Source organism: Cervus elaphus, chromosome 20, assembly GCF_910594005.1.
Source record: "Cervus elaphus chromosome 20, mCerEla1.1, whole genome shotgun sequence".
Taxonomy (NCBI): Eukaryota; Metazoa; Chordata; class Mammalia; order Artiodactyla; family Cervidae; genus Cervus; species Cervus elaphus.
The window spans coordinates 129045238-129063271 of NC_057834.1; the positions used below are offsets into that span (position 1 = coordinate 129045238).

Consider the following 18034-nt stretch of genomic DNA (forward strand, 5'->3'; position numbering starts at 1 on the left):
GGAAGGCTATGGGGAGAGGCTAATGGTCAAGAGCATGAACCCGGTCTGGACTTGATTCCTTCTCTCCCACTTACTAGCTGTGTGCTTCTGGACAAGTTTCTCAACCTCTCTGTTCCTCAGTTTCCTCATCTGTAAAATGGGAGTGATAACAATGCCCCTCCCTCCCCCATAGGCTGAGGTGGTGAGCACTAAGTTCACATGTGCACACTACACAGTCAGCACTGTGTCAGTCCTTGCTTGTATTATTTTTATCATTATGGCTACTCCTTTGAGGCGTGAGGAGGGGCTTCAGGAAGTCTCTTTTTCTCCCTAAGCTCATTTCCTACCTCAACACTGAGAATAATGATGCCTGCCCCGCGTTCTTCCCCGCTTGTTGTCGGAGGTGACAACTGGTGGGGAAGCGGCTCCCAGACTGTGGAATTCAGTCTAACCGGGAGGGAGGGGTGTTGTCACCATTATTAGTAATAACTGTAATTATTATGGAAATTAGTCAGCAGGCCCCAGAGACATCTCCATTTATCGGCTCCCCCCTGAGCTTTATGAGTGGGGCTCTGGAGTGTGGGGCTCTGGGTGGGATCTGAGCATGTCATTTGCAGAGGTGAGCTGGACTGGGGAGGGGGGGGGGATCCCATGGACAGTGGAGGCCACATGTGGAGGGGAATAAGGCTAGTGACGCTTTTGCCATCCACAGCATCCCCAGCAGCCCAAGAGCTCTGCAGAGCCATTTGCAAGGGGGAAGACCAGAAAACCCAGCAGCTTCCGAGGCTGACCCTCAGCTGGAGGAAAGAGAGGGTCTTGTTCGTGGTCTGCATGCAGCCCAGTATCCATCAAGACCATGGGCCCTGACAGCACATGCGGGGACCTTGTTAAACCCAATTCCCTACAGTTGATGAGCCTATTAATCCTAGCTTGGTGCCATTTTTAATAACATCATAACCATTTATTAGTGTCGTCAGATAATTAGTCTTCTCACTAGCTCATAGAAAGCGTGGCAAAGGCTTGGCAATATTATTACTTCCTTATTAGGGATCTGAACGCAGATGTAAAAATGATGAATGCCCACCTTTGCAAGAATCTGCCCCCTGAGGGCCATTTGGAGGCCCTGGGTGGAGCCTCTGACCAGCAGGACTTAAGAAGTCCTTCACTGACACTCTCTGCTCATCTCTGTCCATGCCACGGACCGTCCAAGGAGCCAAGGTTATGGGGGAAGGTGAGGGATCTAAAGCGTGTGTCCCCCTCCTGCTCACATCCTCGCCTTCCCCCAAGTTGTCTCCAACCATGGGAGCAAAACAGATGATTGGACAGAGCAGTGATTTCTCCATCCACCTCCTCGTCTCTCTCCCAGATCATCACTATTTCCATCTCTACTGCCTGCTGCCTCTCACTCCCGCCACCCTCCCCTGACCCCATTTGGGAAGTCTCCTACTGGAGTCCATGCCTTAAATTACTCCCATGTGTTTTAATATCTTTGGAATCCAAGAGAGATGGATTCAAATACAGGGTCCAGCACATTTTAACTGACAGCAGGAAAGCTATTCAACCTCTCTGGCCTCTATTTCCACATCTAGGAAGTGGGAATAATAAAATAAGTCTTCTGCCTGGGGTTCGTGGGAAGATTCAATGAGCTACAGTACAAGAATGTTTAGCCAAGTGCCTGGCGCTCAGTAATTGCTCAGTGCACAGGACTGTCTTACTCCTCACCATTTCCTCCTGTCTAAAGTATGTACATGTCCTGTCTAAACTATGCATGTGAGAGGCCATGATGACAGTGAGGGAGTCCGCCCCTCAGCCATGGTCACCCTGGCGGGCCACAGTGCCCCGGGATCTGGATCTTGCCCCTCTGAATCTAAAAAGGAGACTCAGGGAACTGACTCACATTGATCAGAGTCACAGGGAATTGAGGTGCACGTGACACATCACCCACTTACTGCACTGGAGACCTTTCCCGAAACCTGCCGTCCAGAGCTTCTGTTCCGGCACCAGGTGCCTGGGATCTTGCTGGGGAGTATGGAGACAGAGCTCTAAGTGTGGAAAGCCTGGAACCTTGCTGGGGAGTATGGAGACAGAGCTCTAAGTGTGGAAAGCCTGGAACCAAGAGGAGAGGCTGCTGCTGGAGAAGGAGGCAAGAGATGAGCCTTGAAGGACCTTGGGTGCTAACTTGAGGAATTTTGTTTTAATCCCGAGAGCTACAAGGCACAGTTGAAAGATGCAGAGCAAGGAGGTGACATCAAATTGAGATTCGTGCTGCCAGGTTAAACTGGAGCCAGTCTGGAGGCCATCCCTGGGACCTGGGTGAAGGAGAGCATGGTGGCCCCCAAGGATTGTGGTCAGAAAGGAGAGAAGTTGATGGCACAGGATGGAGCCATGAAGGTAGAATTGATGAGGTTGGCAGTTGACTGGATGAAGGAGGAGAAGGGCAGGGAGGAATCAAGGACATGGTGTGAAATTCTAGCTTGGATGGCTGGGGAGAGGGTGGCATCATCCCCAGAGACAGAGCTTCCTGGGAAAGCAGATGATCCGGGAGAGATCTGACATCATGGTGGGATTGCGGTTCCTAGAGGTGACTGCCCTTGTGGCTGGATACTTAGAGTGGGGATTGATGGAGAGAAAAGAGAGGACTGGGGGCAGGACCCTCAATGGTGTGAGAATGGGGTGAAAAGGAGGCCTCCACGTGATGCCCGCTCCTACAAGGCCAGAGTGGAGGGAGGAGAGCCAGGAAGAGTGGGCGATGGAGCCAAAGGAGGAAAGAGGTTGCTGGGAAGGTGTGGACACAGGGTCTGAAGCAGCAGGTGGGGAGGTGGAGGCAGGTGAGGATGGAACTGCACCCATGGGTTAGCACGAGTGCCATCTCCTAGGGGTATAGGTCAGCCCCAGCACGGCTTCTCTGAGCACCCCAGCCTGGCCTCCCCAAGCTTTGCTCTCAGAGACCAAGGAGTCCTGTCCTGGCTGCTCTCCCGGGCCCTTGAACAGTAGGGGACTAAGAGGGAACAGGAGCCTGGCCTCAAAGGGAGGCCTGAATGCCCTCTGGCCACAGGAAGCTGTTCATTCTTTTATCTTGAAATTGTTACATCTCACTATAACATAAGGCAGTTTCCCTGGTTCATGGAAGCGGCTGGACAAAAATGGGTTTGGACCAGCCTGGAAAGATGTGGAAAGAGCCTGGCAGGAGGTAGGGGTCTAGACAGCCAGGTGTGAGAGAGGACAAGGAGCAAGGTAGCAGTAGAGCTGCAGGGGCGAGGGGGCTGTTGAAGAGAAGCTGAGGTCAGAGGGAGCAACGGGAACAAGCCAACCCTCCTGCTGAGAATTGTTCCTTCATTCTTTCTGCAAAGCTTTATGGAGCCCCGTTTCAGCCTGGGCTCCTGGGGGCGGGGCCTGGGCCCCTGGAGGCGGGGCCTGGGCTCCTGGAGGGTGGGGCCTGGGCTCATGGGGCGGGGCCTGGGCTCCTGGAGGGCGGGGCCTGGGCTCCTGGAGGGCGGGGCCTGGGCTCCTGGAGGACGGGGCCTGAGGAGGAGGCATAGATACCACTGCTGATTGAGTTGGAAGGTATGATACCAGGGAGAGTCAGAGCAGGGAAGTGGAGCAGAGGGGAGGGAAGGCCAATACAAGGATGTATATTGAGCTGGTCACTACTGAGTGAGACTAATCCAAGTCGGCACCCCAGAAAAGCCTGACAAAGTGTGTTTCAGAGCCATCTCTTGGGGTGAAGGGAGAAGAGGAATAGGTGTATCCACTGGCTCCTGATTTCCATGCATTTCTGGGTTTGGCAGGGCAGACATGGGAACCAGTCAGGACCCTGCAGGAGCATCCACAGAAAGTTGTGGGGGCAGGGGGTGTCTGTGTGCAAGAAGTGCCCAGGTAGACAGGAGCTGAAATGCTGTCAGTTGTGCCTGTATGAGGCTGGTGGTGGCCAGAGGGTCTGACCTGGTGCATGAGAGGGGTGAGCCAAGCACAAATGACGTACCAGACCCAGGGCGGTGACAGGAGATGTAGGAGCAACCAAGGTCAACGTGATTCCTGCCCCTCTAGGAACAAGCAGTGAATCAGCCGAGTTAAATTTCATTAAAATTTTGATCAGTGCTGCAAGGGGGAATATGTATAGGGGACTTTGGGAGTATAAAGCAGGAAAATGACTCAGACTTCCCTGCAGAGGTGACTCTTGGAGCTGAAACTTGAAAAATGAAGGAGAGATATTCAGGGCTCGGATGTGGGTACTGACCTGGATGGGGGCACCTAGGTTGCTGAAGTCTCTGCCCTCCTGGGGTCCTGCGGGGTGAGCAGTAAGGTTCCCTGGGCGGACCCTGGGCAGACGCCAGCCTTGCAGATATGCAGGGAGTAGGGGAGGGGGTATATTCTAGGGATGGGAATGGAGGTGTGGTGTATCCCCCATAGTGTGCCACAAAGTGGGGAACGCCAGCTGAGCCATCCTGAAAGACAGCCCTGCGGGGATTCAGGAGCGGGCCGTTCTCCCAGGCCTGGGAAAGGCACAGGCTTCACATCTCACTCCCGGGTGTCCATCAGTTCAGGAGGCCTATGTGTGAATCGTGGGTACACAACTCATCGGTCAACACTTAGGAAGTTTCTAGCACCTGTCCCATCTCTTTAGATATATACAAGCTTTTCTGAGGTTATCGGTAGCTACATTGCTGATTGATAAGTGCGGCACTGGCTGGCTGGGAGGACATCAATGGACACTGCTCGTGACTCAGGGTACCCTCCCCCAAGAATGGCGGTGCCCCAGACCCCAAGAGAAGGCTCACTGGGTGACCTCTTGTAAACCTCAGAGGGGGAATCCAGCCAATGCCTCCTTTGATCAGGTTATTCATTTATTTGTTCATTCAATTTATTCAGTTAAGTCCCATGCTAGGTGCCATGGATACAGTGTGAACAAAACAGTCAGGATCCATTCCCTGAGTGTCGGGATCTTACGTTCTAGGGGAGGAAACAGGCAATCTATGACTGTGTGAATAGATGTCACTGTTCTGTGAGAGGAGTGTGGTAAGTGAAAGAGCTTCCCTGGCTCCTAGGCTGGGGCCTGGGCTGAGAGATCCCACTGATCGGAAACCAGTGGGAAGTTGCTGATGATCCATCCCAGGAAAGCCTGGAGGAAGGTACTGAAGACTTGCGAGAGGTGAGGGTAACTCAGGAAATGCCTTTCCCGTGCCCTTGGCTGGCAGCATCCAGAGAGATCCAGGGAGGGGGTCTGGGTGATTTCTAGCTCCCTGGCATGCAGCAGAAGATGGTACCTGAGGGGCAGAAGGAGGAGGGGCAGGGACTTGAAAAGATGCCCCCCAGTAATAGCCATGACCTTGAGACTACGCACTCCGGTCTCCCAGCCTCCAGGTAGGCTAGCATATGTGATAGGAAGATCTGGTCTCAAAGACACACCACCATCACCCTTCTGTGTCCCATCGTCCTCCTAACTGGGACAGAGACCTTGTTTCTGTCCTGTATGTGTTGGACCCAACCCCTGTTTGCAAGGCCGGGGAAGGCTTTACCCAAGTCCACTCTTATAGCTGAGAACAGGGCGCTTTGCAGCAAGGCATGCTGGGAGCCCCCCTGGGGGCAGGGCAGAGTCCCAGATGGAGCAGGTCAGGCTTGGGGTGGGGGGAACAGATGCCCTGCAGAGGGGGCTCCTCCCCAGGGTTGTCACTGAGGGTGCCATGGAGCTGAAAATGTCACTAGGACCTGACTGAAGAGGGCCAGGAGGACAAGTGAGGGCTATCAGTGAATGCTAGGGACCACTGATAGTCATAAGAAAGGTTGCCATTAAGGGCAAGGTTGCAGTCCAAACTCTGGAGGGAGGCTGGTAAGAGAGAGTCAGGACCTGGCAGGCTGGCAGGGGTCAGCATGGCCTCAGAGAGAATGGGGCTGCTGAACAGGTAAACAGGCCAGAGCTCAGCCCACAGGCTGGAGTAAGGGTTGATCAGAATTCCTGGGGGGACTTTGATGCTCAGTCTTCCAACAAAACCGGACCAAGCCCCTGCTTTTTGCCTGCCTTGGTACTAATCCTAGAGATGCATCAGCGAGTGAAATAAATGTAGTCCCTACCCACCTCCCTCTACCCTGCACCCTCCCCAACCAGAACTTATGTCCCAGCAGAGGAGCTAGATGTTAAGCAGTGACTTACAAATTAACATTCAGCTGTGTGAGGACCAGTGCAGGGGCTATGGGAATGTACAACTCGGACCTCACAGCCTGCAGAGGGAGGGGGCTCCCTGTCCCCGGGTCCTTGGGCTTGACTGGGCAGGACCTATCTGGGCCGATGCCACTTTTAGGGCCCTGTGGGATGGGGAAAGAGAACCACTAGAGATAGGAGATGGAGCCGTAGCTCATCCGTCCCCAGGGTCCCTGTGACTACGAAGCAGGAGGACCTGCTCATGCTTCCTGGGGACAGAGGTACAGCATGGTGCCTGCTGGGACTCAGGAATCCGCTGCTCTCCCAGGCCAGGGAGAAACACAGCATCATTCCTCACTGTCAGGCCATGAGGCTGCCATCAGCTCAGGAAGCTGGCCTGTGAATCACAGGTGTTAGTAGCGGACCCATCCGCTGACATTCATGAATTTACTAGCACTCCTTTCCCCTCTGTTCAGATGTGTGGGTTATTGAGGTTGCTGGCTGTTGGGTTAATGTCTAGGGCTTTTCAGGGGGCTCTGTGTTTTCTTCAGCTTGGAGTCTGGGGTTCATCAGCAGATGAACTTGCTCTGTGACTTGCTCTTAGAAACTGCGAGGTGCCCAGCCAGCCAGCTCTGAGTGTCTCTTCTAACCCAGCAACATCCCATTCATTCAGTCCCCAAGTCTCTCCTTGGAGGCCTGCTGTGAGCTGAACACTGTGTTAGGTGGAGGGCGTACCATAGTGAAAAGACACTGACTCAGGCCAGCTCTCAGGAGCTCATGGGCCAGTAGAGAGGAAATCACTCAAAACCTCTGAAATCACAACTGTGATCCATGCTAAGAGCACAAGTACCTGGTGCTGTGAGAGTCATCACCGGGGAGGCTGGATGTCATCTGAGGATTTTGTCTGTGGAAGTGATGTTTGAGCTGAGATCTGAAGGAGAAGCAGATATGAGCTAGACAAAAGACTTCAGGGAGGAAGAAGTTCCAGGTAGAGAAGAGTATTGTGCAAAGGTCCTGAGGTGAGCATGGACTGGAGGGTCTGAAAGAAGCCAGTGGGCAGAGAACCAGGGGGAACAAGATGGGAGGTGAGACTGTAGAGGCAGGCAGTACTGGAACTGCACTTTCTAATGCAGTAGCCACCAGCCACATGGGGTTATTTAAACTTGAAGTTTAATTAAAATCAACTGGTTACATTAATTTAAATTACTTAATTTAAAATGAATGAAATCAAAGTATAAATTTAGTTCCTCGGTTATACAAGCCACATTTCAAATTCTACTTGTGGCCAGTGGCTACCATATTGGAGAGTGAAGATATAAAGCATTTACATCATGGCAGAAAGTTCTGTTGGACAGCACCAGCTAGATTGTTAATGGCTTCATGAACCCATAATAAGAATTTTCTGGAGGGCAGAGGGAAAAATCTTAACATATACTAAGCAGCATTGGGAATCAGACAAGATTCTATTTGGAGAAACAACACTTTGGGGAAAGAATGGAAGGTGAATTCCATGGATCCCACACACTAGAGATGTGGGCAGAGAGCCAGCAGACAGAGCCCCAGGTTCAAGTCCTGCCTTTGTGGCAAGAGTGAGCCTTGTTTTCTTGGGTGGCTTTGGAAGTAGAAGTACAAGGACCTGGTGGAAAGTAGGGGCAAATCAGCATGTTCCTGCAGCCACAGGGTTCCCAGGCATGACCAGGTATTGCAAAGTGTATTCTGGGGAGGCCCAGGCAGTCATGGTCAGGAGCCAGAGTCAAGTTCAGGTCTCTGGAAATGCCATATGAGCTCAGGAAGGGCAGGGTGGGCCCAGCCATAAAACTTGACTACCAGAATGGATCAGGTGCAGGAGCAGGGCTGGCAGCAAGTGGTCCAGGGAGTTGCATGCGTCCTCCCCAGAATCTGAGTAATATGTGTATGAGTGTCCTTGGGCCGTCACAAACCTAGGGACTTAAAACAACAGAAGTTTATTCCCTCTCAGTTCTGGAGGCCAGAAGTCAGAAATCAAGGTGTCTGCAGAGTTGGTCCCTTTGGAGGGAGCATTTGTTCAATGACTCTCCTAGTGTCTGCTGTGGCTGGCAATCCCTGGAATCTTTGGCTCAAAGCTACATTACTCCAGTTTCTTCCTCCATCATCACATGGCTCCTCCATGTGTATCTGTGTATCCTCTCCTCTTTTATAAGAACATCAGTCATTGGATTTAGAGTTCACCCTAATCCAGTATGACTTCATCTTAACTTGGTGACTTCCACAAGAGCCTAATTTCCAGAGCTTCTGGGTTGGTGAACATGTGACAATGTGGGGAGGATGGGACGCCCAGTGAAAGAGAAAGCATGGAAGTGCCACACCCAGTCCTGTATAACTTGCCCTATGCATCTCTTCCATCTGGCTGTTCCTGAGTTCTGTCTTTTTATAATAACCAGTAACTTCAGTGGCTTCACCATTATGCATCTCCACCAACCACCTGTGAGGGATCCAGTTGCTCTGCATCCTCATTGCCATTTGGTATGATCAACATTGTTTTATTTTAGCTCTTCTGATAATTAGACAGTAGTATTAGGGGGATTTTAAACCACATGGGGTGTGTTGCTGGGGGACATCTAAGGGAACTCTTGTGATGCAGAGAGTCTGAATTTAAAAACAGGCTTGTGCCAGGAGACTTCCATAAGGCTGCACACTCAGAAGAGGCTGTTTTGGTCACCAATGGATTTAGGGGCACTAGGCAGGAGCTTGAGAGAAAAACAGATCTTTGGGGGCGTGAACAATCCCACTGAAGACATAAAAAGTGAGTCCTTCCTTAGCAAAGTCCCAGTTACTCTACTCAGGAATATCTCTAAGATTATTTAATCATAGTGACAATAATAAGATACTGTTTTAGTGGGGAGTAGGCAAGGGGAGGAGGAGCCTATTTCCAGGTAATGTCACATTCACATGTACCACGTGTTAGGGCTTGAACATATTTGGAAGAGGATGCACAATTCAACTCACTGAATGTGGCTGGTATGTAGAGTGATAAAACATTCGAGTTTGAGGTCATGGTCAACTGGGTCCATGCACTGGCTCAGCCACTCATCAGCTTGGAAGGCAGCTCTGCTCATTTCTGTATCACCAATGCCACTGACCACTCACAAGCTTGACCAAATCTCCTAGCCTAACTGAACCACATTACCCTTACCTGGGATGTGGTGTTCATGTTTACTGCATCATGGGGCTGCTGGGAGGGTCACATAAGGTAATATATATAGTACACATAGCAGTGCTTGGTGTATAAGTGAAAGTGAAAGTTGCTCAGTCGTGTCCAACTCTTTGCAACCCCATGGACTATACAGTCCATGGGATTCTCCAGGCCAGAATACTGGAGTGGGTAGTCTTTCCCTTCTCCAAGGGATCTTCCCAACCCAGGGATCGAACCCAGGTCTCCCACACTGCAGGTAGTTCTTTACCAACTGAGCCTCTAGGGAAGCCCAAGAATACTGGAATGGGTAGCCTATCCCTTCTCCAGCAGATCTTCCTGACCCAGGATTCGAACCGGGGTCTCCTGCATTGCAGGTGGATTCTTTACCAGCTGAGCTACCAGAAGTATCCACAAAAGATAATAGTTCTCTCCACAAAAGGTATATTTAAACTATAACAGGTTCATAGTCAGCAAGCAGATGCCCTGGGGGACCCCAGTCAAGAGGCAGAGCACATAGATGGGGAATCTGGTCGAGATCTTACTTGGGAATCAAAGTAGGCAGGTGCCAACAGGGACACCAGACACAGGTCCAAGCTGAGGCTTGCCGGGTTTCGCTCTGAGGCATGAGGCTAGTGTCTGACCAGCAGCCAAGGGGCCTGGATAAGAAGGGCAAAAATGTGGAGTTGTAGCTACTTAAGCTACAGCTTAACGTGGCAAAGCAAGTGGTGCCAATTGACCTCATGTAAGCTTGGAGGAGAGTAGGACAGCTTCTTTGTAAGTAGAAAGCTGCTTATGGTGATGGAGTCCTGGAAGTGCTATCCTGTCTGGTTCAGAAGTTTATAGAAAAAGGTATGGAAGGTCTTCGGTGAGGCAGATTGGGCTAACAAACCAATCATAAGACCAATGAATATGTCAGATGAGTCAGAGGTTTGGTTTGTTCAAGGACGTGATTACTGAGAGCAAAGTCTTCGGACCCTCTGTGAGCCTCAGTTTCCCTCCATAAATAGTACAGGTTGGAATAGATGTGCTGAAGGTCTCTTGTCCAGCTCTGACAGCCTATGATTTTATGAATCATCCTCAAAGAAAACTTGCACAAGTAGGAAGAGCCTGCCAAGATTGGGCCTTTCATTCTGAGTAATGAGCTGAAACAGCAAAGGCTTGACATCTGTTCGGCTCTTTCAAGGGAAGTTGGACAAAATAATGCCTTTTTCAAAGAAATCGTAACCAACGGTGAAATGTAGTATTTCCTGCCTAAACCAAAGTGGAGAACTCCAGCCTTGCTGAAGCCCAAGGGAGAACACACATCAAAACTTCTCATAAAGGAAGTCGGGTTGACCAGCTGTCTTGCTGCTGTAGGCACAGAATGCCTAGACACCCTTTGCCTTCTAACACCATTAAAACCAGAGAGCAGAAAGGCTGGTAGGGAGCTTCTGAGACCATCTGGGGAAAGAAAGAGGGCCTGTGGCCCTATGGTTGGCTTTCTGGCTAGCCCAGGAATACTCCTAGTTGGGAAAAGCTTTGGCCACAAACACCTTGATCCTCCAGTTACTAACACTCTCATCCAACCTGCCATCAAAAGCCAAGGGAAGATTTGCCACCGCTGACTTTGAGGTTCTTCCCAAGAATCCCCTCCAAGCCCCAGAAGTCATTCCCAGAGACCAGTTCCAAATGCATTCTGAGCAGTGATGATGACTTTGGAGTCAGAACAGAGCCTCCCAAAGCGATGTGCTTTGAAAGGACAGGGCTAGGGGAAGCCAAGTTCTAGAATCATGACATGTCAACATTATAGGAATCTGAGAACTTCAGGACTCAAAGGGACCCTCCAGAATGTCCCACTGCAGTTCCCACTCCACTTGGAGTCTTATCCACAGCCTCCAATAGGGATTCCCTTGCCTGGAAGCTGCATGGGAGCAGAGCTGCGTCTCTTGCTCACCTCTGCACCCCCGACTGTTGCACAGTAGGTCTTGACCAAATACACACCAGTCACTGGGCACCTTCCCTGACAGTTCTCTCTCCTTTTATTGCTTTCCTTTGTACACACCCCGAGATGAGAGTGCTCCAAGGACCCGAGGTAGCAGCAGCTGCCCATTTCTTCTCCCTTGCCTTCAAAGCTAGGCAAGTTCCAATACACACGTTTAGAAATGTACCAAAGAAAGATCCCAGTATGAAACAGCCTTTCTAATAGGCTCCCCTTCCTTGATGTTCCCAAGTAGTCCTGAGATTCACTAAAGCCTCGGGCTCCTAGTGTCAATAATCAGCCACGGGGGCTGGTGTTAGAAGGAGAAACAGTGGGGTGAGCAACATCAGGGTTATGTGTTTGCCAATGTCCCCCAGCCTGGGGCACCAGCAGAGTCATTTTAGAGCTGGAGTTCTACCCATATCAATCCCCCTTGCCTTGAAGTCTCATTTCAGCTTGGTTGCTGGTTTCTATTCTAGGATTGGTGAAGTCAGAGGTGTGTTAACAGCTACCACTTAGAAAAGAATTTGGTTAATGTCCATTTTCCCTACTAGACTGTAAGCCCCATAAAGGCAGAAACCATGTCTGTTTGGCTCAGCTGTGTATCCCTAGTGCCTGGTGGATCTCACAAAATAATTAATTAATTGTTTAATTAATTAATCCACTAATTAAGCTGGGCCAAGTCAGCAGGTGGCTGCCTAGGGACTGTTGTTTGGAAGGGGGTTCTCAGAGGCAGCTGCTGCCGCCCTTAGCGAAAGGGTCTTTAGTGCTGGTCTTTAGGACTCAGCCTCCCATTCTGTTCTGCCCCATCTGAGGAAGGGCAGTGATTATTTTGTTCACATTCTGGTAAATATCCACAGGAGCCCAAGGGAAAGCCTCTCAGAGGGAAACATTATTAACTAACAAACACTGCATAGGCTGAGATGGGGCTTGGGAGTAGAAAAGCAAAGCAGTGAACCAGCCATAGTCCCAACTACACTTAGGAATTTAGAGGTAAGTAGGCAGATATGACAAAAGGACGCATACCTGCACATACTGCCATTTCAACTGAGCAGGTTAGGACCTTACCACAGGACAGAGGGAGCTTCATGGGCATTTAGAATTGGAGGTTATCAGGGAGGGCTTCTTGGAAGAGGTAGCATGTGCAAAGGAACATTTAAGGCGGTGAAAATTAGCAGGGAGAGGCATTCTCAACAGGGCACAGCATGTGTAAAACACGGAGGTCAAGAAGGGAATGTGGTAAACAAGAAGCAGGTAAGTGGGACCTTCCGCTGGAGGAGAGCACTGGGGCAAGCCTGCAAAGGTGGGAAGGGGAGACTGCAGATATTTAATCAGAGAAAGCTCAGACTAGAGATATGACACTTTAACTACTCCCCTCGTTAAAATTGTGATGGGGTAAGCTTCATTGGCGTGTGAACATCCCTACCTTTCTCCAACCCCTTCTGTGCCTCCCCTGCTCTGTTCTGTTCCCTCCCCTCTGCTACTAAAGAGGGCTCAAAATTTGTCTGTTTCATTTCTTCCCCCACCCTTTCCCGCCAAAGAGAGTATTATTTTTGCCCAACAGGTTTTTGGGGCTTTGAGGATATATGGAATATCCAAAATGGGGTGAAGCCTGCGAGAAGTAGATAGGAAAGGAAAACAGATAGAAACAAGGGGCGCTGTGGATTCTGTGTCCTCTTCATGACATTTGAAAGTCACAAAGAAAGAACACAAGCTATTTTTAAATATTTGTAGATTGCTGAACTATATTTGACAAGGCACCATTTTGAGAATGGACCACATGGGTTACAGCTGTGATAGTGTTCCATTCTCCACATATTGATACCACTGTCCTCTTCCTCAAGGCCATCAGCCCTTGGATAACAGGGGTTTAAGTCTAATTCACCGTTGTTTCCCAGCACCCTGGGCATTGCCTGGCCCAGAAGAAGAATTAGTAAATAGTGAAACTGAAGAGTGTTAAAGGGTTCCGGGGTTCAGGCAACAAACTCCACTTCACTCCCTCATCTCTCCTCCTTTCAAGAAGGGATGTTCTGGCCCCTGCTAGTCTTAGGTTTTGCTCATAGTCTGTCTGTGTCTCTCTCACTGCAGAAGGCAGATCTGGCCGTGGCCCCCCTGACCATCACCCACGTCCGTGAGAAGGCCATCGATTTCTCCAAGCCCTTCATGACCCTCGGCGTGAGCATCCTCTATCGCAAGCCCAATGGCACCAACCCTAGTGTCTTCTCCTTCCTCAACCCCCTGTCCCCAGACATCTGGATGTATGTGCTCCTCGCCTACCTGGGTGTCAGCTGTGTCCTCTTTGTCATCGCCAGGTAAGGGCAATGCCCTGGCCAGAGCTCTGGCCCAGGTTTAGGGGCTCAGGGAGCCAGGCAAGTCCCCCTATCCTCAGCAGCTGGCACAGAAGGCCCAGGTTCAGACCACTGCTTACCTGCTCCTGTCTCTTTCCCTGAGGCTCAGATCCTTTCATATCCCCCAGGGAACATTTCATGGCCCTCTAACTTGAATCCCCCAGTCCTCACCCTGGTCTGTGTCCATGACTTTGAGAGGTATCAGTTGTATCCCAGGTCCTGTGAGCAGGCTTGGCGAGGTTCAATCACTCCCCAAAGCTGGACCACTTGGACCAGGCACCCAGTACAGCAGACCCAGGTGGCCCAGCAGGTAGCCTAAAACTTAGAAAACAGACGAAGCCCATCCACTCCACAACAGCAGGAGGGATAATGCCACATAAACTCACTCGCATGCACACATGCAGAAACTTGGCTTGCACACATCCTTACCTGCCTCTAACACATGCTAGCAATACCCTTGCATATTCAGTTGTTCACATGAAGTAGGCACATCCTTACTGGGGGTCATAGGTAGAGGCCACTGGGAAACAGATATAGCCCAGTGCTTACTGAGCACCTACTGGGTGCCAAGCACCGTGCTCTGTCCTTTATAGCCAGTTATCTTATTTAATTCTCATGGCCTCCCATGAAGGGGAGACATCCAACACTCAGAAAGACTCAGTACTCCTTGAGGCCACCCTAGCAATAAAGGACACGTCCGGCTTGTTGAACTCAGGTCACCAAGTGTTTCATCTGCAACCCCCATCTCTGCCCCCTGGACACCTGTGCTCTGCTCCCACCCCAAGTTGGTAGCTCCTGGACCCTGACCCTCTGCCCCTTCCCTCCAGGCTCCAGCCCCAGCCTTTGCCCTGGTTCTTTTTTCTCTAAATTCTAACAAGGTGTGATGCAAGACTTCTCCGGAGAAGCAATCTGAGATCCAAGGACTTGGTGTGTCGGCCTTTTTCTCTGCTGAGTCTTCTTTGAAAGCTTTCTCCCCACCCTGCTCCTTTTCACTCCCTCCTCCCACGCAGACACAGACCAAAGGGAAGGGTGTGAGAGGGGAAATTGTCCTGCCTCTGAAGCCCTTTGCTGCCGGCAGGCCTGGTGCTGCCTGCCTGCTCGCCCAGCCGGCAGCCCAGCCTGGCACAGGGAGACCTTCATTATGCCTCTTGTCTCTAATGGTCTAACAAGCCTTTGAAAGCCAGGAGCCATTCTCCAGAGCTCTCACCATAATTTTAGCAGCGCCAGCCAGCCCCTTGGCTCCCCACCCCCTCGAAAATGGCTCAAGCTTTCCCAGCATCAGCTTTGCTCATTTGATGTGCATCCCATCCCCCTCCAATTCCTGGCCTTTCATCCGCTGTAGCCGAGCCTGCTTTCCACCCCTTACCTTCTGGCTAGGCAGGTAGGAGCACCCCCCTCCCAAGGTCAGGATGAGGAGACTTTCTGGAAGAGAGGGGATTTCTGGAGCTGCTGGAATGACACAGAATGCCTGGAGAGAGAGAAGAGGGACAAGGGTCTTGGTCACAGAGCCATGAATAGCATCACAGGATGATCATCAGTTTACCACTCACACAACACAGTTCACACCCATCCTGTCAAATCCTTACAGCAGTCCTGGTGAGGTCAGTATAATTATCCCCACTCTACAGAAGCAGAAGCTGAGGCTCAGAGGGGCTAAGTCTTTGCCCAAAGCCAGAAAGCCTTTTGTTGCAGAGTTGGGCTTCAAACCAAGACTTGCCGGACTTTAAATCAGGAGTGGCACACACAGGAAGCGTGAGGGAGTGAGCACGCTGGGTGGTAGTCAGCAGGGAGTGGTGGGGACTGGGGCAAACTTGAGCACACACCTGGAGAAAAGGGTCATTACCGCTCAGCTCCAACAGACTGGGCCAAGCAGGAATGCGGGCCAGTGCTGTGGGGGTGCATGATTTTAGACAGAGTTTCAGATTTTCATGTGATGCCTCATGGCTTTTATAAGTAGCCACTAATTTGATTTTTTGGAATGCTGTTGAGGTCAAGCACAGCCCAGTTGTAGTGTGAAAGTGGTCGTCTGTCCCCTCCCCTGCGTGTGCCCTGTGTTCTTTGCACCCCTGCTTGCTGGCTACCAGAGAGCTAGACACAACTGCCCGAGAGACAGGGTCTGCGAAGCGTGAGTAGGTGTCTAGATTCTCTCTGGGCAACTCCAGCAAGACACAGGACTGCCCATCCTACAAACTGGCTGGCCTATGCCTGGCTAGCATCAGGGGTCTAGGCATTGACCAAGGCCTTTCTCTGCCACCTGAGTATTCTGCTTCATGCTCGGCAAGAAGCAAAGGGAGGGAGGGACAATGCTTCTCATCACGGAAACCAGGCCAGTAGGCACTCACGACAAGAAGATAATCCTAAGTGCTTGACCCCGGAAGCAGGACTGAATGTAAGCCACCAGTCCAGCCTCCCAGGAGTCACGCTCCACCCAAATCCAGTACAGATGAGAACCTCAGGGAAGAGGTGATCCCAGCCACAGTCAGTGCTCTGTCTACACCTGTCATCTGGGGCTGGAGTTCAGCCTTCACGCTTCAGGGGAGACAGGGTATCTCCAAGTCAGTCTCTCCCACTGACTTGCAAAACTTGGAGAACCCCTTGTAGCCACCAGCCATAAATTCAAGATCCATCAGTCACTTCGGTGGCACCTTCCTTACCGTCCAGCAGCCATTCCACCCCTCTGCCCTCCTGGGGCACTGGAGTTGGAATTTGGGTCCTTCCACCCGCTGACTGCAGGACCACCACAGCTGGAAGGCCCAGGCTGCCTCCCCACCTGTGAAGTGGGCGTCTGCTGCACTGTCCGTCCCTCAAGGGGTAGGAAGGACCCAGGTCTACAACAAGACTTATAACCCAGAGACCCGTTCTAGACCAGTTATTTTTATCATGGTAAGAAATTCCACCTCTGGGAATGTATCCTGTTGAAAGTCACCCCTGAGCCTCACTTCACGTGCATGTGCATGCTTGGTCGCTTCAGTCATGTCTGACTCTGTGTGAGCTACCCATGGACTGTAGCCCACCAGGCTCCTCTGTCCATGAGATTCTCCAGGCAAGAATACTGGAGTGGGTTGCCATGCCTTCCTCCAGGGGGTCTTCTCCACCCAAGGATCAAACCCACGTCTCCTGCGGTTCCTGCAGTACAGGCAGATTCTTTACGGCTGAACCACCGGGGAAGCCCTGCCTCACTTTACAGTCCTCCGTGAATCTAGAAAGCCTTCTCAGCAAAGCCCTCGACAAGGCTGCCCTTTGGCCTGGGGACTCATAGAAGTGTGAGCAAGGATGTTTCTTTCAGCAGCGTGTATCACAGTGGGAAAAAGGGCCAGGCTGTGTCAACAAAAGAGGAGTGGTTAAGAACACCCATTAACTAAAAAATTATACAAATGAACTTATGCACAAAACAGAAGGAGATTCACAGGCATAGAAAACAAACTATGGCTACTAAAGGGGACGATGGGAGATGGGGGGGGAGGGTAAAAATTAGGAGTTTTGGATTAATAACTACACACTACCGTACAGAAAATAGGTAAATGACAGGGACCTACTGTATAGCAAATACTATACTATAATACATGCTATGCTCAATATCTTATAATAACCTATAATGGAAAAGAATCTGAAAAAGAATATACATATAGAACTAAAGCTCTGTGCTATGTACCTGAAACTAGCACAACATTGTAAATCAACTATACTTCAGTCTTAAAAATATATTTTTTAAAAACCCTATTAAGTAGTTATGGAGAATAAAGGACATTAGGAGTAACTGGTCTGGAAAGAGGCTGGTGGCTTGTTAAGTGAAAAATCAAGACCTAAGACATTATTATTGTATGATGTGATTTTTTCTATGTAAAAGGATGATTACATGTATCATATCTATCTATCTATATATATATATATTGTGTGTATATACATTAAAAAAGCAGGGCTCATGAGATCTCATCAGAAATCACCTTTGCTTTGTCGCTCACCCACTTTTCACCCACCTGCCAGGAGAAGGAACTGGCAACCCACTCCAGTATTCTTGCCTGGAGAATCCCATGGACAGAGGAGCCTGATGGGCTAGAGTCCACGGGGTCACAGAGTCAGACATGACTGAGTGACTAACACACACACCTTTCAGTGCATACAGAGGTGAAGTTCTTTGCCCCAGTGAAAGCTCTGCTGGGACCTGTCATTTTTTGGATCACTTCCAGAGCTCAGAAACCCTAGGTCTGTCTCTCTGTAGCGCAAACACACTTTCAACTCAGGAGTTAGAAGGCTGAGTCGGGTATAGTCCGCCACAGTTCCATCCTCATGCACAGTTCAGACTTCTCCCCTTGCCCCCTCGCGGGTCCTCTGTGGCAGCACTTCCTCCGTCAGCCCACTCCCCTGTTCAGTCCCTGGTCCTTCAGTGGCCCCCGCCCTGTGGCTTCTCTCTGTTGGAGTCTCATTGCCTTTCTTGGATACGA

At 50.6% G+C, this 18034-nt stretch overlaps 1 protein-coding gene across 4 annotated transcripts in view; it reads left to right on the top strand.

Annotated features, from left to right (window-relative positions):
* The window catches only part of GRIK3 (glutamate ionotropic receptor kainate type subunit 3), a 246912-nt gene that overhangs the window by 199823 nt on the left and 29055 nt on the right, over nt 1–18034 (top strand). For all 4 annotated transcript variants that reach the window (XM_043877979.1, XM_043877978.1, XM_043877980.1 and 1 more), the window contains exon 11: nt 13333–13556. In XM_043877979.1, the coding sequence (XP_043733914.1) occupies nt 13333–13556 (224 nt within the window). The remainder of the gene's footprint in view (nt 1–13332; nt 13557–18034) is intronic.